General features: G+C 44.3%; 1 protein-coding gene across 1 annotated transcript in view; it reads right to left on the bottom strand.

Moving 5' to 3' along the window:
- Window positions 1-18,246: 18,246 nt before the first annotated feature.
- The window catches only part of npffr2a (neuropeptide FF receptor 2a), a 114,015-nt gene continuing 109,333 nt past the window's right edge, over window positions 18,247-22,928 (bottom strand). Inside the window, exon 4 of the mRNA XM_055632653.1 lies at window positions 18,247-19,191. Within this exon, the coding sequence (XP_055488628.1) occupies window positions 18,333-19,191 (859 nt within the window). The 3' untranslated portion in view covers window positions 18,247-18,332. The remainder of the gene's footprint in view (window positions 19,192-22,928) is intronic.

Below are 22,928 nucleotides of genomic sequence, written 5' to 3'. Positions count from 1 at the left end.
TATCTATTTTAAATATATCCATTGCTTTGACACAGCCATCTGAGGCAAAGAATTCCACAGATTCACCAACACCTGACAAAATAAATTCCTCCTCATCCCCTTCCTAGAAGAACGACCTGTAACTCTGAGGCTATGCCCAAGAGTCCTAGACTCTCCCACTAGTGGAAGCATCCTCTCCACATGCACTCTTTCCAAACCTTTCACTATTCTGTACTTTTCAATGAAATCCCCCCTCATTCTTCTAACAGGTCCAGAGGCGACAAACATTCATCTTGCTGGCACCAGTCTCTGCAAGAGTAATGTCTAAGTGTAGAGATACCTAAGCTACTAACTAAAAACATAATTAATGTTTTTTTTTGTCTAGTTAAATGTAGTGTTGGTGTTTTTTAATACTAGTTTTAAATGTGTATATGTGGGGGGGCGGGGGGGGAGGGGGAAACCGTTTAAAATCTCTTCCCTGTTCGGGAGACCCGACCTCTTCCCTGTCGGTCTCCATTGTCGTTGGGGCCTAGCACCGTGGAGCGGCCTCCAACCTGAACGACCCGGGGGCTCGGGAGACTGCGGAGCTGCGGACTACTCACCATCGTGGGGCTGGCCGGCCTCGGAGCGTGGGGAGCGGTGGTGACTCGCTGCTGCGACTCGACTCCTGGGGCTCGGAGGCTCCAGCAACACAGCTGCAGGTCCGGTGGACTGGGACATCGGGAGCTCGCGGGTCCGGGGGGGAGAGAGAGACCGCTTCCCGGAGCTCCCGCAACGCGACTTCTCCAGCCCGTGTCGCGGGGTTGGAACGACCCGGAGCGGGGTCACACATCGCCCGGCACGGCTTCATGGCCATGGGACATTCCAGCGCCTGCCGGGGGCTCCAACACTGAGACATTCAGACCGGGAGCGGGGCCGTAAATCGCCCGGCACGGACTAAAATGGCCGTGGGACTTATCATCGCCCACCTGGGGCTTGGATATCGGGAGAGACATGGAGAACAGGGGAGAGAAAAGACTTTGCCTTCCATCATGGATGGATGTTTGTGTGAATTAAATTGTGTGTATGTCTAGGAAATTGTCTTTGTTTGTATGGCTGTGGAAACAGAATTTCGTTTGAGCCTCACTGGGGCTCAAATGACAATAAAATTGTATTGTATTGTATTGTAATGACAGAATAGATGGTGACAACATTGAGGAGCGTTTTCTTATTGGGCAGTTGCTCACGAGGATGCCATTGAAGCACCACTCATAACCACCGGGTGGCGCTTCGATGGCAGCCTCGCCTACAGTTTTTCTGTCCTTTTCATTTTTTTTGTTATTTTTAGGGTGTTTAAAAAGTATGTGTTAATGTTTTCTGGTTTATTTTATGTGGGGAGTGGGCGGGGGTGCAGGGGACTTTTTCAATCTCTTACTTTGCCGGAGATGCGATTGTTTTCCAGAGCGTATCTCCAGTCGCTCTGTGGGCTAACATCGTGGTGCTGAAGGCCTTGCTCGGGACTGAATTTGAGCACCACTGTGGGGAGTGGACTTACCATCGGAGCCGATTCCTTGCCTGGGATCGACGCTCCAACCGTGACCTGAGGACTTTAACATCAAGGAGCTCGCAGTCTCGGGTTGAGACCAATGTCGGGAAGCTCCAACAGCCGCACAACATTCGACCAGCCTCGACCCAGGGAAGATAGCGCAGCGCGCGGGAGCTGAGACTCCGCCCAATGCAGGAGAATGATCGCCCCGACGAGGAGGCCCGCCACCGGCTACGGGAGTAAGATCGTCCCATCAACGGAAGGTTAGAGGCCCCCGACCACTGGAGTACAAAGAAGGGAGAGATTTAACTTTTTTTCACCTTCCATCACAGTGAGGAATGTGGAGGAGTCACTGTGGTGGATGTTTATGTTAAAATGTATTTTGTGTGTTCTGTTGCTTGTTATTGTTGTGACTGTATGGCAAATCAAATCACAGCTAGGCACCTGTCAAAAGCAAAGGTTGTTTGCAAAGCCACTGTTCGGTCTGAATGTTCAAGAAGGAACTGCAGATGCTGGAAAATCGAAAGTACACAAAAATGCTGGAGAAACTCAGCGGGTGCAGCAGCATCTATGGAGCGAAGGTTCGGTCTGAGTGTCTGTTTTTATTTCAATTTTTAGGCCTATTTTAGATATGGTAATTAACTTTTAAAGCTGTATGTATTTATTCTGTTTTTATTAACTGCACTGACGGGAACTGATTGAGAAACATTTTTTTTCATTTCATCTGTGTATGTAAGTACTCAGTTAAAATGACATTAAAGTAAATACTGAATACTGAATATACCGAATCATCCGAGGATGTACACACCATTGAAGATAAATGGGGATACTGTGGATAGGGTGAGCTGCTTTAAATACGTGGGAGTCCACATATCAGAGGATCTGACATGCACATCACATGCTGCAGCACCGGTGAGTAAGGCAAGGCAGCGCCTTTACCACCTCAGGCTGAGGAAATTCAGAGTGTCTCTGAGGATCCTCCAGTGCTTCTACTCAGCGGCTGTGGAAAGCATCTTGTCCGGAAACATCATGATTTGGTTTGGGAACTGCTCTGCCCAGGACAAGAAGGCTCTGCAGAGAGTAGTGCGTTCGGCCGAACACACTATGGGAACTACACCTGCCCCCCTGCAGGAACTATACATCAGAAGGTGCAACTCTAGAGCCAACAAGATCTTGGGAGACCCCTTCCACCCCAGCAATGGACTGTTCCAGCTGCTATGGTCAGGCAAACGCCTTCGTTGCCACGCTGTGAAAATGTAGAGGATGAGAAGGAGTTTCTTCCCAGAGGCCATTAGGACTGTAAACTCCTAACTAACTTTACTGTACCGATTTGCTGTTGTGTGGTGTCTTTTTAAAATTGCTATTTTTTCTTTTTTTTCCTCCCACAAATATGTAATATGTGAATATGTGATTTTGTCCCATTCTGTTTTGTAGTTTTTTTGCACAATCCGCAAGCATTGCCACTTTTCATTTCACTGCACATCTCATATGTGTATGTGACGAATAAACTTGACTTGACTTGAAAGCTGTAATAAGTTGTGCATTTGGCTCTCTGTCAATTGAACAGCAGCCAGCAGCTTTGAGGAGCGCCGCTTAGAGCGACTTACCAAAGCTAAGGAGAGGAGGAACGCTGCCGCCCAGAACCCGCTACCGATGACCTTCATCTGCCCCCACTGCCCTTGAGTGTACGGTTCACGAATTGGACTCGTGAGCCATGTCACAACTCACCAGAATTGAGACTGCACAACCCGCCATCGTCGTTACTGACCAGCAGTCACATACAATGTATTGCATGCAACAATAGGTTGAACGATAACTTATCTTCAAGGTTAACAGCTTTTCAAAAATACAAGGGCTTAATGAAAGGCATCCCATTTTCATAATTTAGGAAATCCTTAAATAAATCACAATAAATCCGAAAATAAGTCAACTTTAAAAGAGAAAACAAAACCAGTTTGAAGTTATTCACTGTACCTTGGAATCTGCAGTAAATACAGCAGTATGTAATTCAACTAGGACAAATTTATTATCTCAAAAAATGCACCTCAGTACAACACAATAAGCAAAGCTAATGCAATTTGCACATGTATTCAGCTGCTGTACCACTCAGATGAAATAGATTTCATTTCATCAAAATTTTCAATTTCCGAATCCTCTCTATTATATGGCAAATGAACTCTTATGTACAAGAAATCACATTGAAAAGTGGAAGATGGTTTCCCCCATTATGTGCAGTGCATTCTTTACAAACATTTTGTTATTCACAAGGCATGCTGAAAATAACTTGGCTCTATGCTACTCAGCTTTCTTTATCATGGAAGAGCAAATATGTAAGGAGTTTGCTGATATTAGTAGTAATCACAAGGTAGTGATTGTGGGAGATTTCAATTTTCCACACATAGACTGGGAAACACATTCTGTAAATGGGCTGGATGGGTTGGAGTTTGTAAAATGTGTGCAGGATAGATTTTTGCAGCAATACATAGAAGTACCTACTACAGAAGGGGCAGTGCTGGACCTCCTGTTAGGAAATGAGACGGGTCAGGTGGCAGAGGTATGCGTTGGGGAACAGTTCGGGACCAGTGATCACAATACCATTAGTTTCAATATAATGACGGAGAGGGTCAGAACTGGACCTAGGGTTGAGATTTTTGATTGGAGAAAGGCTAACTTTGATGAGATGCGAAAGGATTTAAAAGGAGTAAATTGGGACAGTATGTTTTATGGGAAAGATGTGGAAGAGAAATGGAGGATATTTAAAGGTGAAATTTTAAGAGTACATAATCTTTATGTCCCTGTTCGGTTGAAAGGAAATAGTAAAAATTGGAAAGAGCCATGGTTTTCAAGGGAAATTGGACACTTGGTTCGGAAAAAGAGAGAGACCTACAATAATTATAGCCAGCATGGAGTAAATGAGGTGCTTGAGGAGTATAAAGAATGTAAAAAGAATCTCAAGAAAGAAATAAGAAAAGCTAAAAGAAGATATGAGGTTGCTTTGGCAAGTAAGGTGAAAGTAAATCCAAAGGGTTTCTACAGCTATATTAATAGCAAAACGATAATGAGGGATAAAGTTGGTCCATTAGAAAGTCAGAGTGGACAGCTATCTGCAGAGCCAAAAGAGATGGGGGAGATATTGAACAATTTATTTTCTTCGGTATTCACCAAGGAAAAGGATATTTAATTATGTGAGGTAAGGGAAACAAGTAGAATAGCTATGGAAACTATGAGGATCAAAGAAGAGGAAGTACTGACACTTTTGAGAAATATAAAAGTGGATAAGTCTCCAGGTCCGGACAGGATATTCCCTAGGACATTGAAGTTAGTATAGAAATAGCAGGGGCTATGACAGAAATGTTTCAAATGTCATTAGAAACGGGAATAGTGCCGGAGGATTGGCGAACTGCGCATGTTGTTCCATTGTTTAAAAAGGGGTCTAAGAGTAAACCTAGCAATTATAGACCTGTTAGTTTGACGTCAGTGGTGGGCAAATTAATGGAAAGGATACTTAGAGATAATATATATAAGCATCTGGATAAACAGGGTCTGATTAGGAACAGTCACCATGGATTTGTGCCTGGAAGGTCATGTTTGACTAATCTTCTTGAATTTTTTGAAGAGGTTACTCGGGAAATTGATGAGGGTAAAGCAGTGGATGTTGTATATATGGACTTCAGTAAGGCCTTTGACAAGGTTCCTCACGGAAGGTTGGTTAAAAAGGTTCAATGGTTGGGGATTAATGGAGGAGTAGCAAGATGGATTCAACAGTGTCTGAATGGGAGATGCCAGAGAGTAATGGTGGATGGTTGTTTGTCAGGTTGGAGGCCAGTGACTAGTGGGGTGCCACAGGGATCTGTGTTGGGTCCACTGTTGTTTGTCATGTACATCAATGATCTGGATGATGGTGTGGTAAATTGGATTAGTAAGTATGCAGATGATACTAAGATAGGTGGGGTTGTGGATAATGAAGTAGATTTTCAAAGTCTACAGAGAGATTTATGCCAGTTGGAAGAGTGGGCTGAAAGATGGCAGATGGAGTTTAATGCTGATAAGTGTGAGGTGCTACATCTTGGCAGGACAAATCAAAATAGGACGTACATGGTAAATGGTAGGGAATTGAAGAATGCAGGTGAACAGAGGGATCTGGGAATAACTGTGCACAGTTCCCTGAAAGTGGAATCTCATGTAGATAGGGTGGTAAAGAAAGCTTTTGGTATGCTGGCCTTTATAAATCAGAGCATTGAGTATAGAAGTTGGGATGTAATGTTAAAATTGTACAAGGCATTGGTGAGGCCAATTTTGGAGTATGGTGTACAATTTTGGTTGCCTAGTTATAGGAAGGATGTCAACAAAATAGAGGCAGTACAGAGGAAATTTACTAGAATGTTGCCTGGGTTTCAGCAACTAAGTTACAGAGAAAGGTTGAACAAGTTAGGGCTTTATTCTTTGGAGCGCAGAAGGTTAAGGGGGGACTTGATAGAGGTCTTTAAAATGATGAGAGGGATAGACAGAGTTGACGTGGATAAGGTTTTCCCACTGAGAGTAGGGAAGATTCAAACAAGGGGACATGACTTGAGAATTAAGGGACAGAAGTTTAGGGGTGAAATGAGGGGGAACTTCTTTGCTCAGAGAGTGGCGGCTGTGTGGAATGAGCTTCCAGTGAAGGTGGTGGAGGCAGGTTCGTTTTTATCATTTAAAAATAAATTGGATAGTTATATGGACGGGAAAGGTATGGAGGGTTATGGTCTGAATGCAGGTGTATGGGATTAGGGGATAATACGTGTTCAGCACGGACTAGAAGGGTCGAGATGGCCTGTTTCCGTGCTGTAATTGTTATATGGTTATATGGTTATAATCCAAAGGTTTTTTATGTGTATGTTACAAATATATTTAAATCCCAAGGTTTTTTTTATGCACACGTTAAAAACAAGAGGGTGACCAGGGAGAAGGTAGTTCTGCCCAAGGACAAAGGACGGCAACTGTGCTTGGAGTCGGAGGATGTAGGTGCGGTGCTAAATGAGTACCTTGCAACTGTGCAAGATACCTTGCATCTCTGAGGAGAAGAACTTGATGGGCAGCAAGATCACTTTGGAGAATACAAATATGTTAGGGCATTTTGAGATTGATAAGGAGGTGGTGCTGAGGCACTTGAAGAGCATGAAGGTGGATAAGTAGGGCGGCACAGTGGCACAGGGGTATAATTGCTGCCTCACAGTGCCATATTCAATCCTGACTACAGGTGCTGTCTGTGTGGAGTTTGTGCGTTCTTCCTGTGACTACATGGATTTTCTCCAGGTGTTCCAGTTTCTTCCCACATTCCAAAGATGTACAGGTTTGTGGTTAATTGGCTTCTGTAAATTGCCCTAGTCTGTAAGTTGCAAAAAGTGGGATAACATGGAACTAATGTACAGTTGATCGATGGTTGGCATGGACTCAGTGGGTCGAAGGGTCTGTTTCTACACCACATCTCTAAAATAAAGTCCTCAGCACCTGATGGGATCTATCCTAGGTCATTGAGGGAGGCAAGAGAAGATTGCGGGGGTCATGACAACAATCTTTGTTTCTTCTCTAACCACAGGCGAGGCCCCGGAGGACTGAAGAGTGACCAATGTTGTTCCTTTGTTTAAGAAGGGAAGTTGAGAGAATCGAGGGAACTATAGGCCAGTCAGCCTCGTATCAATGGTAGGGAAACTATTGGAGAGAATTCTTCATGACAGGAATTGCATCCATTTGGAAGATAATGGGGTAATTAGAGATAGCCAGCATGGCTTTGTATGTGGTAGGTTTTGTCTTACCAACTTGACTGAGTTTTTGAGGAGGTGACAAAGGAGATTGATGAAAGTAGGGTAGTGGGTGTACACGGATTTTAGTAAGACTTTTTATGACCTCCCTCAGGTAGGCCTGATCCACAAGGTTAAGATGCACGAGTGTTACAGTGATTTGGTTGTATGAATTCAGAACAAGCCTATTCATTGAAGATAGAGGGTTGTGGAAGGTAGATATTCTGGCTAGAGGTCTGTGACCAGTGAAGTTCTGTAGTGATCTGTGCTGGAACCTCTGTTGTTTGTGATATATGTAAATGACCTAGATGAAAAACTAGATGGGTTGGTGTCTAAGTTTGCTGATGATTCCAAAATCGAATGAGTTGCAGACAGTGAGGAAGGCTGTCAGAAGATACAGCGGGATGTAGAACAGCTGCAGAAATGGGCGAAGAAATGGCAGATGAAGTTTAATCCAAGCAAATGTGAGGTGTAAGGTTGAATGTAAGGGAGGGATAAGGGCCTGGAATTCATTGCCTGGGGTAGTGGTGGAAATAGATATGATAGTTGTGTTTAAGAGGCTTTTAGATTGGCACATGGAAACCCAAAGAATAGAGGGGTATGTATCATGCACAGCTAGATGAGATCAGTTTAACTTGGAAACATGTTTGAAACAAATATTGTAGACCAAAGGACCTGTTCCTGTACTGTACTATTCTGTGTTCTCTGTTCGATGTTCTATGATACAGCAATATGCATTCCTTCAATGCTCACTGCTGGGTCATTTAACTGGAAAGCTATCCCTAAATCATTCCACTATTCTCCATTTCTCTCTCCCACTTTAAACCTTCCTGCAACACATTGAAACATTTTTTTATTTGCCTTTCCTAACCCACACATTTATGCCTCACAAATCTGATAGAGTTTTTTTGAAGATGTGATCAAAAAGGTTTATGAGGGCAGAGCTGTAGACATTGTGTATGTGGATTTCCGCAAAGGGATTCAACAAGTTTCCGCATGGTAGACTGCTCTGAAAGGTTAGATCACATGGGATCCAAAGCGAGATGGCTGAATGGATAGAAAATTGGCTTCATGGAAGGAGCAGAAGGTGATGGTGGAAGGTTGTTTTTCAGCCTGGAGGCCTGTGACTAGTGGTGTGTCTCAGGGTTCGGTGCTGGGCCCATTGGTGTTTATCATTTAAATCAATGATTTATATAGCATGATTAGCAAGTTTGCAGATGACACTAAAGTGGGTGGTATTGTAGATAGTGAAGATGGTTGTCAACAATTGCAGCAGGATCTTGATCGGTTGGGCAGGTGGGCGGAGGAATGGTTGATGGAATTTAATACAGAGAAATGTGAGGTGTTGCAATTTGGGAAGTCTAAGTGTTGTAAAGCAGAAGGATCTAGGAGTGCAGATACATAATTCCTTGAAAGTGATGTCACAGATAGATAGGGTGGCCGAAAATGCTTTTGGTGCATTGGCCTTCATCAGTCTGGTGAATATAGATGTTGGGAGGTCATGTTGCAGTTGCTTAAGACATTGCTGAGGCCACCTTTAGAGTGTTGTGTTCAGTTTTGGTCACCATGTTATAGGAAAGATATTGTCAAGCTGGAAAGGGTGCACAGAAGATTTACAAGGATATTGCTGGGACTCGAAGGCCTGAGCTATAGGGAGAGATTGAGCAGGATTGGACTCTATTCCTTGGAGCGCAGGAGAATGAGGGGTGATCTTACAAATTCATGAGAGGAATAGATCAGGTAAATGCGCAGTCTTTTGCCCAGATTAAGGCAATCAAGGACCAGAGGACATTGGTTTATGTTGAGAGGGGAAAGATTTCATAGGAATCTGCGGGGTAATTTTTTTACACAAAGGGCGGTGAGTGTATGGAATGAGCTGCCAGAGGAGGTAATTGAGGCAGGTACAATCGTAATATTTACAACATATTTGGACAGGTACATGGATAGGATAGGTTTAGAAGGATATGGGCCAATCATATTGCCTAGCAGGCAGGTGGGACTAGTGTTGTGGACATTTTGGTTGGTGTGGGCAAGTTGAGCCAAAGGGCCTCTTTCCACGCTGTATGACTGTCTCTAAGAATCTATATTATTTCATCCAGTATCCTTTGATCTTTGTTGTGCGTTTTTTGTATGTATCGGGCCATTCTCAACATGCAAGATACCATATAACCCCATGTATTCTGTTTGCATACCGTGTCACTGCACATAATACCCCAAGGAATTCTCCCTCCTCATTGTTGACATTGTACATATTTTGAAATACTAACATAATTTCTTAAACACTTAACAATTACCACTGTTTGCATGCATTGCCATTGTTTTACTTAGTGAAAGCTATTACAAGTAAAACATTCATAGACACATTTGCATACTGCCAAGCACTCACAGAAAATATTACTAAACACCAAGGTCAAAATAAAGTTACAGCCACTTTTCCAGATTCAAGCATTTTTTTTACATTTACCACTTGAAAAGCGCAGAGAAAAAGAAGTATGGTAGGGGAACTCACACACACCAGTGACCATGTGTATTTATAGATCACCTTTGAAGTGGAAAGACATCCCAATAAATTTCACAAGAAAGATTAACAATAAGATATTGAGACACAGACAAGAACAAGATATAAGATGCAGGAGGTGGGTCCTAGATGATAAAGGAAATTCTGCCAATGATGGGGCGAATGATTTTGAAGATTCACGGAAGACCAGATTAAGAAGAATGCAGAGTTCTCAGATGGCAGTAGGGCTGGAAGAGTTTGCAGATTCAGAAAGTGGCAAGGTTATTGAGAGGTAAGAATGTGAGTGTTATAATTTTAAAATCATGACACTGGAAAAGAGCCCATTGTAGATTAGAAAGCACAGTGGTGATGGGTGGAAGGAGAATGGTTTGCAGTAGGAATAGGCAAAATAATTTGCAGCTGCTGAGGATCATGGGTGGGAGAAATAGAAGGACAGGCCAGGAAAACATGGGAATAGTTGAGTGAGGATATCAGTGAAAGAGCCCATTTCTTGTTTCACCTCCCTCACCTCTGGACCTTCTATCTTTGCTCGGGATAAAATAACTGCCCTGTTCTGGATATTATCATTATCATTAATGATAAAAAAGCACATCCTTGTAAGCAGATCTTACAAACTAAAGTTTTACTTTTAAGTTTTGTTATCAACCAAAGTCTTTCTAGCTTTCAGCTGAATATCCTCAGTTTTTTGCACTAGTATCAGGGATATTAATTTATTGAATTTTGTTTTTTATATATCATGTCTGTGGATTGTGTTTACATGCCTATTATGGGGTTGCAAGTAAATATTTCATTGATCAGTTGTCAGTATAAATGACAATTAAGCACTTGTGACTGTTAGCTTTTGAGTAAATGTGCTCCATTTTTCTCCATTTTCCGAACATGGATGCAAATTCATTTTAGTAATGATATCTTAAAGCTCTCTGTCCAGTTTGGCAAGTGGCAGACAGGCACATGAACCCCAGAGAGCAGACCAATAGACAATATACAATAGGTGCAGGAGTAGGCCAGTCGGCCCTTCAAGCCAGCACCGCCATTCAATGTGATCATGGCTGATCATCCCCAATCAGTACCCCGTTCCTGCCTTCTCCCCATATCCCCTGACTCCGCTATCTTTAAGAGCCCTATCTAGCTCTCTCTTGAAAGTATCCAGAGAACTGGCATCCACCGCCCGCTGGGGCAGAGAATTCCACAGACTCACAACTCTCTGTGTGAAAAAGTGTTTCCTCATCTCCGATCTAAATGGCTTATCCCTTATTCTTAAACTGTGGCCCCTGGTTCTGGACTTTCCCAACATCGGGAACATGTTCACTGCCTCTAGCGTGTCCAAACCCTTAATAATCTTATATGTTTCAATAAGATACCCTCTCATCCTTCTAAACTCCAGAGTATACAAGCCCAGCAGCTCCATTCTCTCAGCATATGACAGTCCCGCCGTCCCGGGAATTAACCTGGTAAACTTACGCTGCACTCCCACAATAGCAAGAATGTCCTTCCTCAAATTAGGGGACCAAAACTGCACACAATACTCCACATGTGGTCTCACTAGGGCCATATGCATCTGCAGAAGGACCTCTTTGCTCCTATACAGGATTCAAGATTCAAAAGAGTTTATTGTCATGTGTCCCAGATAGGACAATGAAATTCTTGCTTTGCTTCGGAACAACCAAATATTGTAGGCATAAATAAATACAGAACAGATCAATGTGTCCATATACCATTGACATACACATACACACATAAATAAGCAGATAAAGTGCAATAGGCTATTAAAGTTAAGATTTTGTTTGAGTTGAGTTCAATAGTCTGATGGCTGTGGGGAAGAAGTTGTTCCTGAACCTGGATGTTGCAGATTTCAGGCTCCTGTACCTTCTATCTGAAGGCAGCGGAGAGATGAGTGCGTGGCCAGGATGGTGGGGGTTCTTGATGATGCTGCCAGCCATTTTGAGGCAGTAACTGCGATAGATCCCCTCGATGGTAGGGAGGTCAGAGCTGATGATGGACTGGGCAGTGTTTACTACTTTTTGCAGTCTTTTCTGCTCCTAGGAGCTCAAGTTGCCAAATCGAGCCACAATGCAACCGGTCAGCATGCTCTCTACTGTGCACCTGTAGAAGTTAGAGAGAGTCCTCATTGACATACCGACTCTCCGCAATCTTCTCAGGAAGTAGAGGTGCTGATGTGCTTTCTTTATAATTGCATCAGTGTTCTGGGACCGGGAGAGATCTTCAGAGATATGCACGCCCAGGAATTTGAAGCTCTTGACCCTTTCCACCATCGACCTGTTGATATAAACGGGATTGTGGGTTACCATCCTACCTCTTTCACAGTCCACAATCAGTTCCTCAGTTTTGCTGGTGTTGAGGGCCAGGTTATTGTGCTGGCTCCATATGGTCAATCGGTCGATCTCACTTCTATTCTCTGACTCATCTCCATCAGTGATACGTCCCACAACAGTGGTGTTGTCGGCAAACTTGATGATGGAGTTCACATTATGGTTGGCTACGCAGTCATGAGTATAGAGTGAGTACAGCAGGGGGCTGAGCACGCAGCCTTGAGGTGCTCCCGTACTGATTGTTATCGAGGCTGACACATTTCCACCAACATGAACAGACTGTGGTCTGTGAATGAGGAAGTCGAGGATCCAATTGCAGAGGGATAGAAACATAGAAACATAGAAATTAGGTGCAGGAGTAGGCCATTCGGCCCTTCGAGCCTGCACCGCCATTCAATATGATCATGGCTGATCATCCAACTCAGTATCCCGTACCTGCCTTCTCTCCATACACTCTGATCCCCTTAGCCACAAGGGCCACATCTAACTCCCTCTTAAATATAGCCAATGAACTGGCCTCGACTACCCTCTGTGGCAGAGAGTTCCAGAGACTCACCACTCTCTGTGTGAAAAAAGTTCTTCTCATCTCGGTTTTAAAGGATTTCCCCCTTATCCTTAAGCTGTGATCCCTTGTCCTGGACTTCCCCAACATCGGGAACAATCTTCCTGCATCTAGCCTGTCCAACCCCTTAAGAATTTTGTAAGTTTCTATAAGATCCCCTCTCAATCTCCTAAATTCTAGAGAGTATAAACCAAGTCTATCCAGTCTTTCTTCATAAGACAGTCCTGACATCCCAGAAATCAGTCTGGTGAACCTTCTCTGCACTCCCTCTATGGCAATAATGTCCTTCCTCAGATTTGGAGACCAAAACTGTACGCAATACTCCAGGTGTGGTCTCACCAAGACCCTGTACAACTGCAGTAGAACCTCCCTGCTCCTATACTCAAATCCTTTTGCTATGAAAGCTAACATACCATTCGCTTTCTTCACTGCCTGCTGCACCTGCATGCCTACTTTCAATGACTGGTGTACCATGACACCCAGGTCTCGCTGCATCTCCCCTTTTCCTAGTCGGCCACCATTTAGATAATAGTCTGCTTTCCTGTTTTTGCCACCAAAATGGATAACCTCACATTTATCCACATTATACTGCATCTGCCAAACATTTGCCCACTCACCCAGCCTATCCAAGTCACCTTGCAGTCTCCTAGCATCCTCCTCACAGCTAACACTGCCCCCCAGCTTAGTGTCATCTGCAAACTTGGAGATATTGCCTTCAATTCCCTCATCCAGATCATTAATATATATTGTAAATAGCTGGGGTCCCAGCACTGAGCCTTGCGGTACCCCACTAGCCACTGCCTGCCACTGTGAAAAGGACCCGTTTACTCCTACTCTTTGCTTCCTGTTTGCCAGCCAGTTCTCTATCCACATCAATACTGAACCCCCAATGCCATGTACTTTAAGTTTGTACACTAATCTCTTATGTGGGACCTTGTCGAAAGCCTTCTGGAAGTCGAGATACACCACATCCACTGGTTCTCCCCTATCCACGCTACTAGTTACATCCTCGAAAAATTCTATAAGATTCGTCAGACATGATTTACCTTTCTTAAATCCATGCTGACTTTGTCCAATGATTTCACCACTTTCCAAATGCGCAGAGACCCAGTTCTGAGAGCTTGGTAACCAGCTTGGAGGGGATGATTGTATTAAATGCCGAGCTGTAGTCACTGAATAACAGCCTGACATGAGTTTTTGTTGTCCAAGTGGTCCAGAGTGGAGTGGAGAGCCAGCGAGAACGCATCCACCGTTGATCTGTTGTGGAGGTAAGCAAACTGGAGAGTGTCCAGGGTTTTGTCGAGGTAGGAGTTGATTTGCACCATGATCAGCCTCTCACAGCACTTCATCACCACAGACGTTAGTGCCACTGGTCGATAGTCATTGAGGCACGTCACCTTGCTCTTCTTGGGCACCGGTATTATTGATGCCCTTTTAAAGCAGGTGGGGACCACAGACCTCAGAAGTGAGAGGTTGAAAATGTCCGTAAAAACTCCAGCCAGTTGGTCCGCACAGGTTTTTAGAACACGACCGGGTATACCATCAGAACCAGGTGCTTTTCGATGGTTCACCCCTCTGAATGATTTTCTGACATCGACCTCTGACTGTGACCAAAATACTATCACGGCGAATGGGGGCTCGGGAAGGCACATCAGTGTTCTCCCTGTCAAAGCTTGCGCAATGAGCTCGTCAGGGAGTGATGCTTCGCTGACATTTGAGCTGCCTCCTGATTTCGCCTTGTAGGAGGTGATTGCATTCAGGCCCGCCACAGCTGCCGAACATCTATCTCATCGTCCAGCTTGGAGCAGAAGTCCCCTTTGGCCTTTTTGATTGCCTTACCAAGGTCGTATCTGGACCATGTAGACCACTGTATCTTCAGACATGAATGCCCAGTGTCTGGTCTTCAGAAGAGTGCGGATTTTACAGTTCATCCAAGGCTTCTGATTGGGAAACACTCGGAAGGGTTTTTTGGGATGCAGTCCTCCATACATTTCTTTATGAAGTCTGTAAAGATTGTGGAGTATTCGTTCAGGTCCGTTGCTGAGTCCCTGAACATTGCCCAGTGGTCCTCACCTCTGGGGGTGCACTCGAGGGATAGGGCGATAGGCATCCTTGATGGTCGTGTAGCAGTGGTCGAGGGTGTTTGGTCCTCTGGTGCTACAGGAGACATGTTGGTGGAAGGTAGGGAGCGATTTCTTAAGGTTGGCTTTGTTAAAATCCCCGACTATGGTGGTAAATGCCTCAGGATAAACCGCCGGTGCTTATTGATCACGGCGTGCCAGATGGACATCAGCCTGGGGTAAGATGTAGACCACCGTCAGGATGATGGAGGTGAATTCCCTTGGTAGGTAGAAGGGACGGCACTTCACAGCCAGGTGTTCCAGGTGTGGAGAGCAGGAGTTGGACAGGACTGCCACGTCTGAGCACCATGCAGAGTTGACCATGAGTTGACCCCCTCCTCTCCCTTTCCCAGATGCCAGTGTACGCTCCATGCGATGGATGGAGAAACCATCAGGCTGGACTGCTGAGTCTGGGAAGCTGGGAGCCATGTCTGTGAAACAGAACACAGAGCATTCCCTCAGCTCGCTTTGGTAAAGCAGCCTTGCTCTTAAGTCCTCCACCTTATTTTCAAGGGACTGTAAATTGGCCAGAAGGATGGTAGGGAGAGGGGGTCGAAGTCCCCTGCGCTTCAGTCTGACCTGAAGCCCTGCCCGTCGGCCACGTTTCCGGACACAATGGCCTCCCCGTTGTTTACAGGTACTGTACTTACTGTACCTGCTGTTTCTGCGAACCTGCGCAGGAACGGGGATTTCTTTACAGTCGGCAGCTTCAGCTCCATTACGAACGGGAGTTCTCTCGCAGTCGTCAGCTCCAGCACCATTGATCCTGGGAGGTCCTGCCCATCGGCTCCGGAGGTCATCCTGTAGTTTCCAGGTACAGTTCTGTTTAATTTTCCTCCGTTGGGTCGGGTGTTTTCCAGCGAGCGAGGGACCGTTTATAGCAGCTGCGGGAGATCGCGATATCGCTAGTGCATTCAAGTGCACTAGCAGCTTGTCCGATACGGCACCGGTTTCTGCCATTTTCCTGATCCAGGTGAGTTGATTGAAGCTGTAAATAATCCTTTTCTGTTGGGCTGCTTTGCAAATGTCGCCACTGCCTGTTGTACCTGATGCTTACTTTCATTGACTGATGAACAAGGACCCCCCAGATCCCGTTGTAGTTCCCCTTTTCCCAACTTGACACCATTTAGATAGTAATCTGCCTTCCTGTTTTTGCTACCAAAGTGGATAACCTCACATTTATCCACATTAAACTTCATCTGCCATGCATCTGCCCAAAATGCTCTGAAATTGTAAGACTTGGATTTCTGAGCCTAATTCACTCTAATTTAGTTGAGGTCGCCTATGCCATTTCAATATTTCTCATCAGCTCAGTTCTGAATTTGTTTACCTCCAAACTGGGCAGGTTAGACGATTCACATTCCGCCCATACAATTGCAAACTCACTTTTCACACGGGAATATTTAGGTGCAAGATCAGTCAAAAGTTTTAAATATTAAAAGCATTTGAATTGTTAAGGAATTAACTGGTCTGCATAGTAATAACTAATACATGATTCTGCAGAATTATCTTTAAATTATTTGAAATTAGGCTATTTGTAGCTGGTGGATTGTAAACACCAGTTGATTTAAAAAAAAATGATATATTCACTGTTTTCCACTTGAGCAAATCAAGAAATTATAATTTCACTAGATGTAGGTCCCACATGATAGGCCAGAGTGGAAGATTAGAACACATGAAATCCAGATGAGCTAGTTTAGTGGTAATAGATCGATGGTGATTGTGGAGGATTGTTTATCAGATTGTGACCAGTGATGTGCTGGAGGGATTGGTGTTGGGTCTCCTGTTGTTTGTCATGTGTATATTGGAATAGAATATAAATGGCATGATTTGTGACTTTGCAGATTATCCCAAAATTGGTGGCACAGTGGACAGAGAAGAAGGCTACAATAAGATATTCAACAATTAAAAAAGTGGGCAAAGGAATGGCATAGAATTTAACGCGGACAAGTGTGAATTGATGTATGTTAGGAAGCTAAACCATGCCAAGAAACACACAGGGAAAGGTAGGGCCCTGGTGAGTATTGTTGAACAGAGAGTGTGGGGGATGCTACTACTCAGTTCCCTGAAAGTGACAACACAAGTAGAAAGGGCAGTGAAAATATTTGGCACACTTGCCTTCATCGGTCGTGGCACTGAGCACAAGAGTTGGGATGTCATGTTACAGTTGTATAAAACATTGTTTACACTTCAATTGCTAGTGTTATGTGCAGTTCTGGTCACCTTATTATAGGAAGGATGTGATTAAGCTAGAGAGAAATTAGAAATAATTCACAAGGATGTTGCCAAGGCCAGGGACTTGTGTTATGTGGAGAGGCAAGAGAGGCTGGCACTGTTTTTATTGAAGTGAAAGAGGCTGAGTAGTGACATTATAGAGGTATATACAATCACCAAGGGTATGGATAAAGTGCATGGTCACAGTTTTTTGCTCAAGATAGGGGAGCCTAAAAGTAGAGGGCATAAGTTTAAGGGAAGAGGGGAAGGATTAAAAGGGGATCTATCCGGCAAGTTTTTCACATAGAGGGTGGGAGGCATATGTATCAGGCTGCCAGAGGAGGTGGTAGAGGCAGGCACAGTTACAACATTTAAAACACATTTGGACTGATATTTTAATAGGGAAGGTTGAGAGTAATGTGGGTCAATTGCAGGCAAATTGGATTAGTTTAAGTAGGCATCTTAGTTGGTATTGGTGAGTTAAGCCACAAGGCTGTTTCCATGCTGTATAATCCCATGAATCTATGAATAAGCTCAATGAAGAGAAACGGGAAAAGGTTGACAAAATGTTATGTTTTAGACGAGAAGTCTATAGGCCTTGGACTATTGGGCCAAGGAACCCCTGCAGTGATGTCCAGGGACCAGTAATTGCCAGCATCATTGTTCACGTCTGTGGAACATTTACCTCTTCATTCCCATTGTCTTCACTTTTATTTGAATATATTGGTGATGCACTCACCCATATACTACCTTGATCTCAAGGGCAGTCACTCTCATCTCACTGCTGCAATTCAGCTCAATCACCGATGCTAAACTAAGCAACAATACGAAGGACTGGAGAGCAATTGTTGCTTGGGCAGTAAATGGCTGGATTAGATTTGCTTAGCCTTTTGTGATTGGTTTATTCCCAGGATATGTTCCATATATTTGAGTGTATTTCAAGTGTTTACCTTGCTATAGTCCAGAGTTAGTGCAGCCACAGATCACTGCCTCCCGGTGCTTTCTGATTTTAAAACATAAAAGAGTTAAATAGATGTCGATGAAATCCTATTTGTTTTCACAATCTCCAGTCAAACTTGGAGAGTTAGCAGGTATGTACATCTGTGTGTTTTTATAAAAGGCCTGAAATGAACGACTTTCTTTAAATCGGCAGTTGTGGTAATAATGAGATCTATCTGAATCTAGCGGTGACATAAACTATTATTCATTTATGTGTGATTTTTTGCCTGGCAGGACTTACTTTGTTGAATGTAATGGAAAAAGCATTGTAACTTCTTAATAATAATCTTGATCGGTGGACCATTGCTTTATAATGAAACGTCATGATCACTTTCCTTTATTCTATTATCAAGCTCTTCAAGAACGAGGTTTTCATTCCGTTTACAAACGTGTTTGTGTGCCTGACGTGTGCTGCAATCGTCCATTACCTCAGAGTTACTTGTGACAGGTTCTTGCCCAATTTTATTCTGTGGAGTTAAGATGAATTTGTTGGATATTTGGTGAGTGTGGGTCTCCCTGTGCCTGACTTTAGAAGAGCATGGATGAAACCGGAAGACAGACTGAAAGCCTCGGCGAAAGTTCTTGTTGAAATAGCCGTAAATGATGGGGTTGATGCTGCTGTTGCAGAAGGCCAACCAATGGGCAAAGGGGTAGATGTAGAAATTGATCACCCTCAGTTTATTGTGGGAGAGGTTGGCGTAGTCAGACAACATCATCAGAGTCCAAAGCGGCAGCCATGACAAGGTGAACACCAGAGCAACAATGCCCAACATCTTGATGGCTCGTCGCTTCCTTTTAGTCACAGCATTGCGACTTTCTTGCTGAGTCACTTCACTAACGGGCACGCTAGTTTTAAGGAGGGTCAGCCCCATCCTTGTGTACATAATAACTATAAGTGATAAAGGAGCTAAGTAAATGTTGGAAAATAAAACCGTCGTATAAATCTTTCTCATTTCTAGACTTGGCCATGCCTCATAACATTGATAGCAAGGGTATATATTCTTGCTGCTTTGGATGATCTTGACACTGTCAGGCAGCTTGGTCACCTGCAGCATGATTGCAGAAGGACACATTATTGAAACAGCGAGAACCCATATCACAGAGATGATGATGGCTGCAACAGTCATGTTCAGTTTCTGTTTGAAAGGGTAAACAATGCATCTGAACCTGCAAAAGAATTATACAAAGAAAATATTTATTTAATTAAAAAAAAGACTTATACAGTGCATGCACTTATAGTAAATAGTTTTACAGTAATATGGAATATATGGTCATGGCAAAGCAACTTAGCAGATTGCTGGATCTCAGGAAAGGTGAGGCACCCTCACACAATGCTGCAGAGGCACAGTACATTCATATGAAGGGGAGACTTTACTGTCGTTGAACACTATTGACTGATGTTTGATTTGTGCAGATCAGAACACTTGAATATTAGAAATGGAAGCAGGAGCAGGTCCTCTGACCTTCGATCATCTCGACCATTCATCAAGATCATGGCTGATCTTCTACCCCAATGCAAAGTTTGTGTTTTGTTCAAGATTCCAGGAGCTGTGCTTTCTTGTGTTTCTATTGCTTTCATTGTTCCCAGTTCTGGGGAAAACATGTGTTTGGTTTCAATCCATAAATCTGCTGAAATTCTATTTTACCTCTTACTGGTTATTGACGTAACACCAAATCAACTGATACCTTGTCTTCCATTGCAAAACCACCAAACGATCCCTGAATTAATATAAAAACATCTCTCGCTGCTCAAATCACCACAAACCATCAGCAGTGACCTAATTCCTCTCATGCTATCACTGATTCAGGTGATTCTTTTGGAAAAACTGCTTAATACCTTGATGGCAAAACCTTCGTTTCCATTGGTCCCATCCTTTTGCTTACTTAAGAAGATTCACACTATAAAATCCATTATGGATCATTGTAAATTGTGAAGACTTTAGCATTTATTGCACATACACATTCTCAATAGTTGATAGAAGATCATCCCGTGTGCGGACATGGCGCCGACAGACAAGAAGCCGAAGCAAATAAGCCGAAGCCAAAGAACTGAATAGAAACGAGGCCGAAATGCCAAAGAACCGAAATTTCCGAAGACGAAACGCCTACTAACCAAAAGGATGGGACGCCTAAATGCAAACTAACCGAAAGGGCGGGACGCCTAAACGGCAACGAACCGAAAGGCTGCGTCGCCTAAAAGCAAACTTACCGAATGGGTGCTCAGTCAAAATGCCACCTACCCGAAAGGCGTCAGCGCCTTCAGGTCAAAGGACCGACTGCCGCTCAACAGAAAAGTCCAATAACGGACTTGACGTTGCCGGGGGGCGGGGCATCAGCAATTGGTCCAGACCCCCACGTCCATCACATCACTGTGAAGGCATGAACATTGTCCCAAACCTCCACTCCACCCGACCTGCAGCCCGCGGAGGGTGGCCGTGGGAGAGTGGGGGCTGTCCCAAGGGATGCGCACCTTCGGCCGCTTTCAACTTGGTGCTTGTGTTCAGATTGCCCAGTCACCTATGGCTTGTGTGGGAAAATGAACCCCACACTCCCGTCTCCTTCTCTCTCTCTCTCTCTCCCTCTCTCTCTCTCCCTCTCTCTCTCTCTCTCTCTCTCTCTCTCTCTCTCCCCTCCCGTCTCCACCCACGGGAGTGTCCCACAGTCATTGACCGCGATGCACTGCCATCGGACCCCAACCTCCACACCAGGGTGACACCCCCCCCCCCCCCTCCAAACCCCGGTCTTTGACCGACACCGGGTGATTCACCCCGGCCGCGGAGACAGGCGGTTTATTTATTACCGTCTCGGTGTTTGCGGAATGCACACAAGCTCCCGCACACAAAACAGGCAGCATCTCTGGAGAGAAGGAATGGGTGACGTCTTGTGCCGAGACCATTCTTCAGAGTGCGTTTGAAGGGTCTTGACCCGAAACGCCACCCATTTCTTCCCTCCAGAGATGCTGCCTCTTCAGCTGAGTTACTCCAGCATTTTGTGTCTATCTTTGGTGTGACAGTTGTGTCATTTCATCAGCTTTGTGTATTGCACGCCCAGGAGAGAAGCTGGACATGCCGCTTGCATCTATTCAAACAAGTGCGCTTAAATTGAAATCCCACATCTTTGCGAGGGAGGGATGGAATAGATGTAATCACCGGCTAAAACAAAGGTCGTTAGGACAGGGAAATAATGCCACGTTAATTAACCATGTTCCCGAATGTAAGAACGATTCATAAATGTAATACATGATATACATTTATACATGGTTAATTAACTGGCTGCAGGTCGGGTGGAGTGGAGGTTTGGGACAACGTTCATGCCTTCACCGTGATGTGATGGACACGGGGGTCTGGACCAATCGCTGACAAGTCCTGACCCCTGGCAACGCCAAGTCCGTTATTGGACTTTTCTCTTGAGCAGCAGTCGGTCCTTTGGCCTGTTGGCGCTGCCGCCTTTCGGGTAGGTGGCGTTTTGACTGAGCAGCCATTCGGTAAGTTGGGTTTTAGGCGACGCAGTCTTTTGGTTCGTTGGCGTTTAGGCGTCCTGCCCTTTCGGTTAGTTTGCATTTAGGCTTCCCATCCTTTCGGTTAGTAGGCATTTTGTCTTCGGACTCTTTCGGTTCATTGGTGTTTCGGCCTCGTTTCTATTCAGGTCTTTGGCTTCGGCTTCTTTCCTTCGGCCTCTTGTCTGTCGGTGCCTCGTCTGGGTACCGATCAGCAGGTGCAAAATAGTCATTCTTCTTGGAAGTGACTCTCTGGGCGACTGAGGAGACTACTATGGGCGACAGAACTCTCTGGGCAACTGAGGAGATGACTCATGACCATACAGGTGGCACCCTGGTGACATGTCGTGGGGTGAAGCCTGCATGGTCATGAGTAGTCGCCCAAAGCGTCGTACCTTGTTCTGGTTGCCGCTGGATTTTCAACATGTTGAAAATTTTCAGCGACTTGCTGCAACTATGACGGGTACCGGCAAGTTGCCGAAAAAAAATTGCGTGTGGAACTGGCCCATTATGCTCTGTTTATCTCACAACGTTGGCATCAACAATTAAGCTCATTATAGAAGGAGATTCAAGAAGTAAGTGAGGCAATACTGCCTTTTCACAAGCCATTTAATTTTGCAAATATGTGAATGTTTTAGGATGGCTATGTGGGTTTGATGCCATTAGACAGATTGGCTAAGGTTGGTGTCCAGGATGCACAAATTATTTTTACCAAAATCAGACCCATTACACTTGGTCAATTTCCAAGGCATTGCTCAAATTGGTTTTACATTGCCAGTTTATGGGCTTTTGCAAGTGCCTTATTGAGATGGATGTATTCCACAGAACATGATGGTTTGGATTCACCATTAATATCACTTATTCAAGCTTTTTAAAATTGCAGTCTTCCACGTGAAGTGCTTTAATTTGGGCATAGATCATAGCAACAACGCAAGTTTGCTACTGTTAAATTTAAAGACGTATACACTTTAAATGGGAAGGAATGCAAATAGAAATAACAATATTGGAACGTTCTGATCATATCAGGTTATGGGGAGAGTAAGAAAACATTTGCCCACTCCCAAGCTCACGTCTCATAGCACCCTGCTGTTATGTTTTATTCCCCAAGCTGCAAATTTGTGGGCAGTCACACATCCGCAGAAATAAAGGAACATGACCCACTGTGTCCTAAGAAGCAATTTCTGTTTGAAGGATTGATTGGCATCTGTGATTGACATAAGAATAACCATTAAAAAAACAAATAAAGGCAGGAGTTGTCTGGAACTTGGTAAATCTTCAGCCTTGATTTCATTTTCAATTTCACTTGAATTCCAGAAATCCCTCAATCTCTTTTGAATTAGTTTATTGAATGAGATCCCAAGGCCTTCTGGGTTGGAGAATTTCAAAGCTTCACCACTCTCAGTGAAGA

Source organism: Leucoraja erinacea, chromosome 3 (assembly GCF_028641065.1).
Source record: "Leucoraja erinacea ecotype New England chromosome 3, Leri_hhj_1, whole genome shotgun sequence".
NCBI classification, from domain to species: domain Eukaryota; kingdom Metazoa; phylum Chordata; class Chondrichthyes; order Rajiformes; family Rajidae; genus Leucoraja; species Leucoraja erinaceus.
The sequence above is the reverse complement of the archived record's forward strand: the minus strand, read 5'-3'. Positions and strand labels throughout refer to the sequence as shown.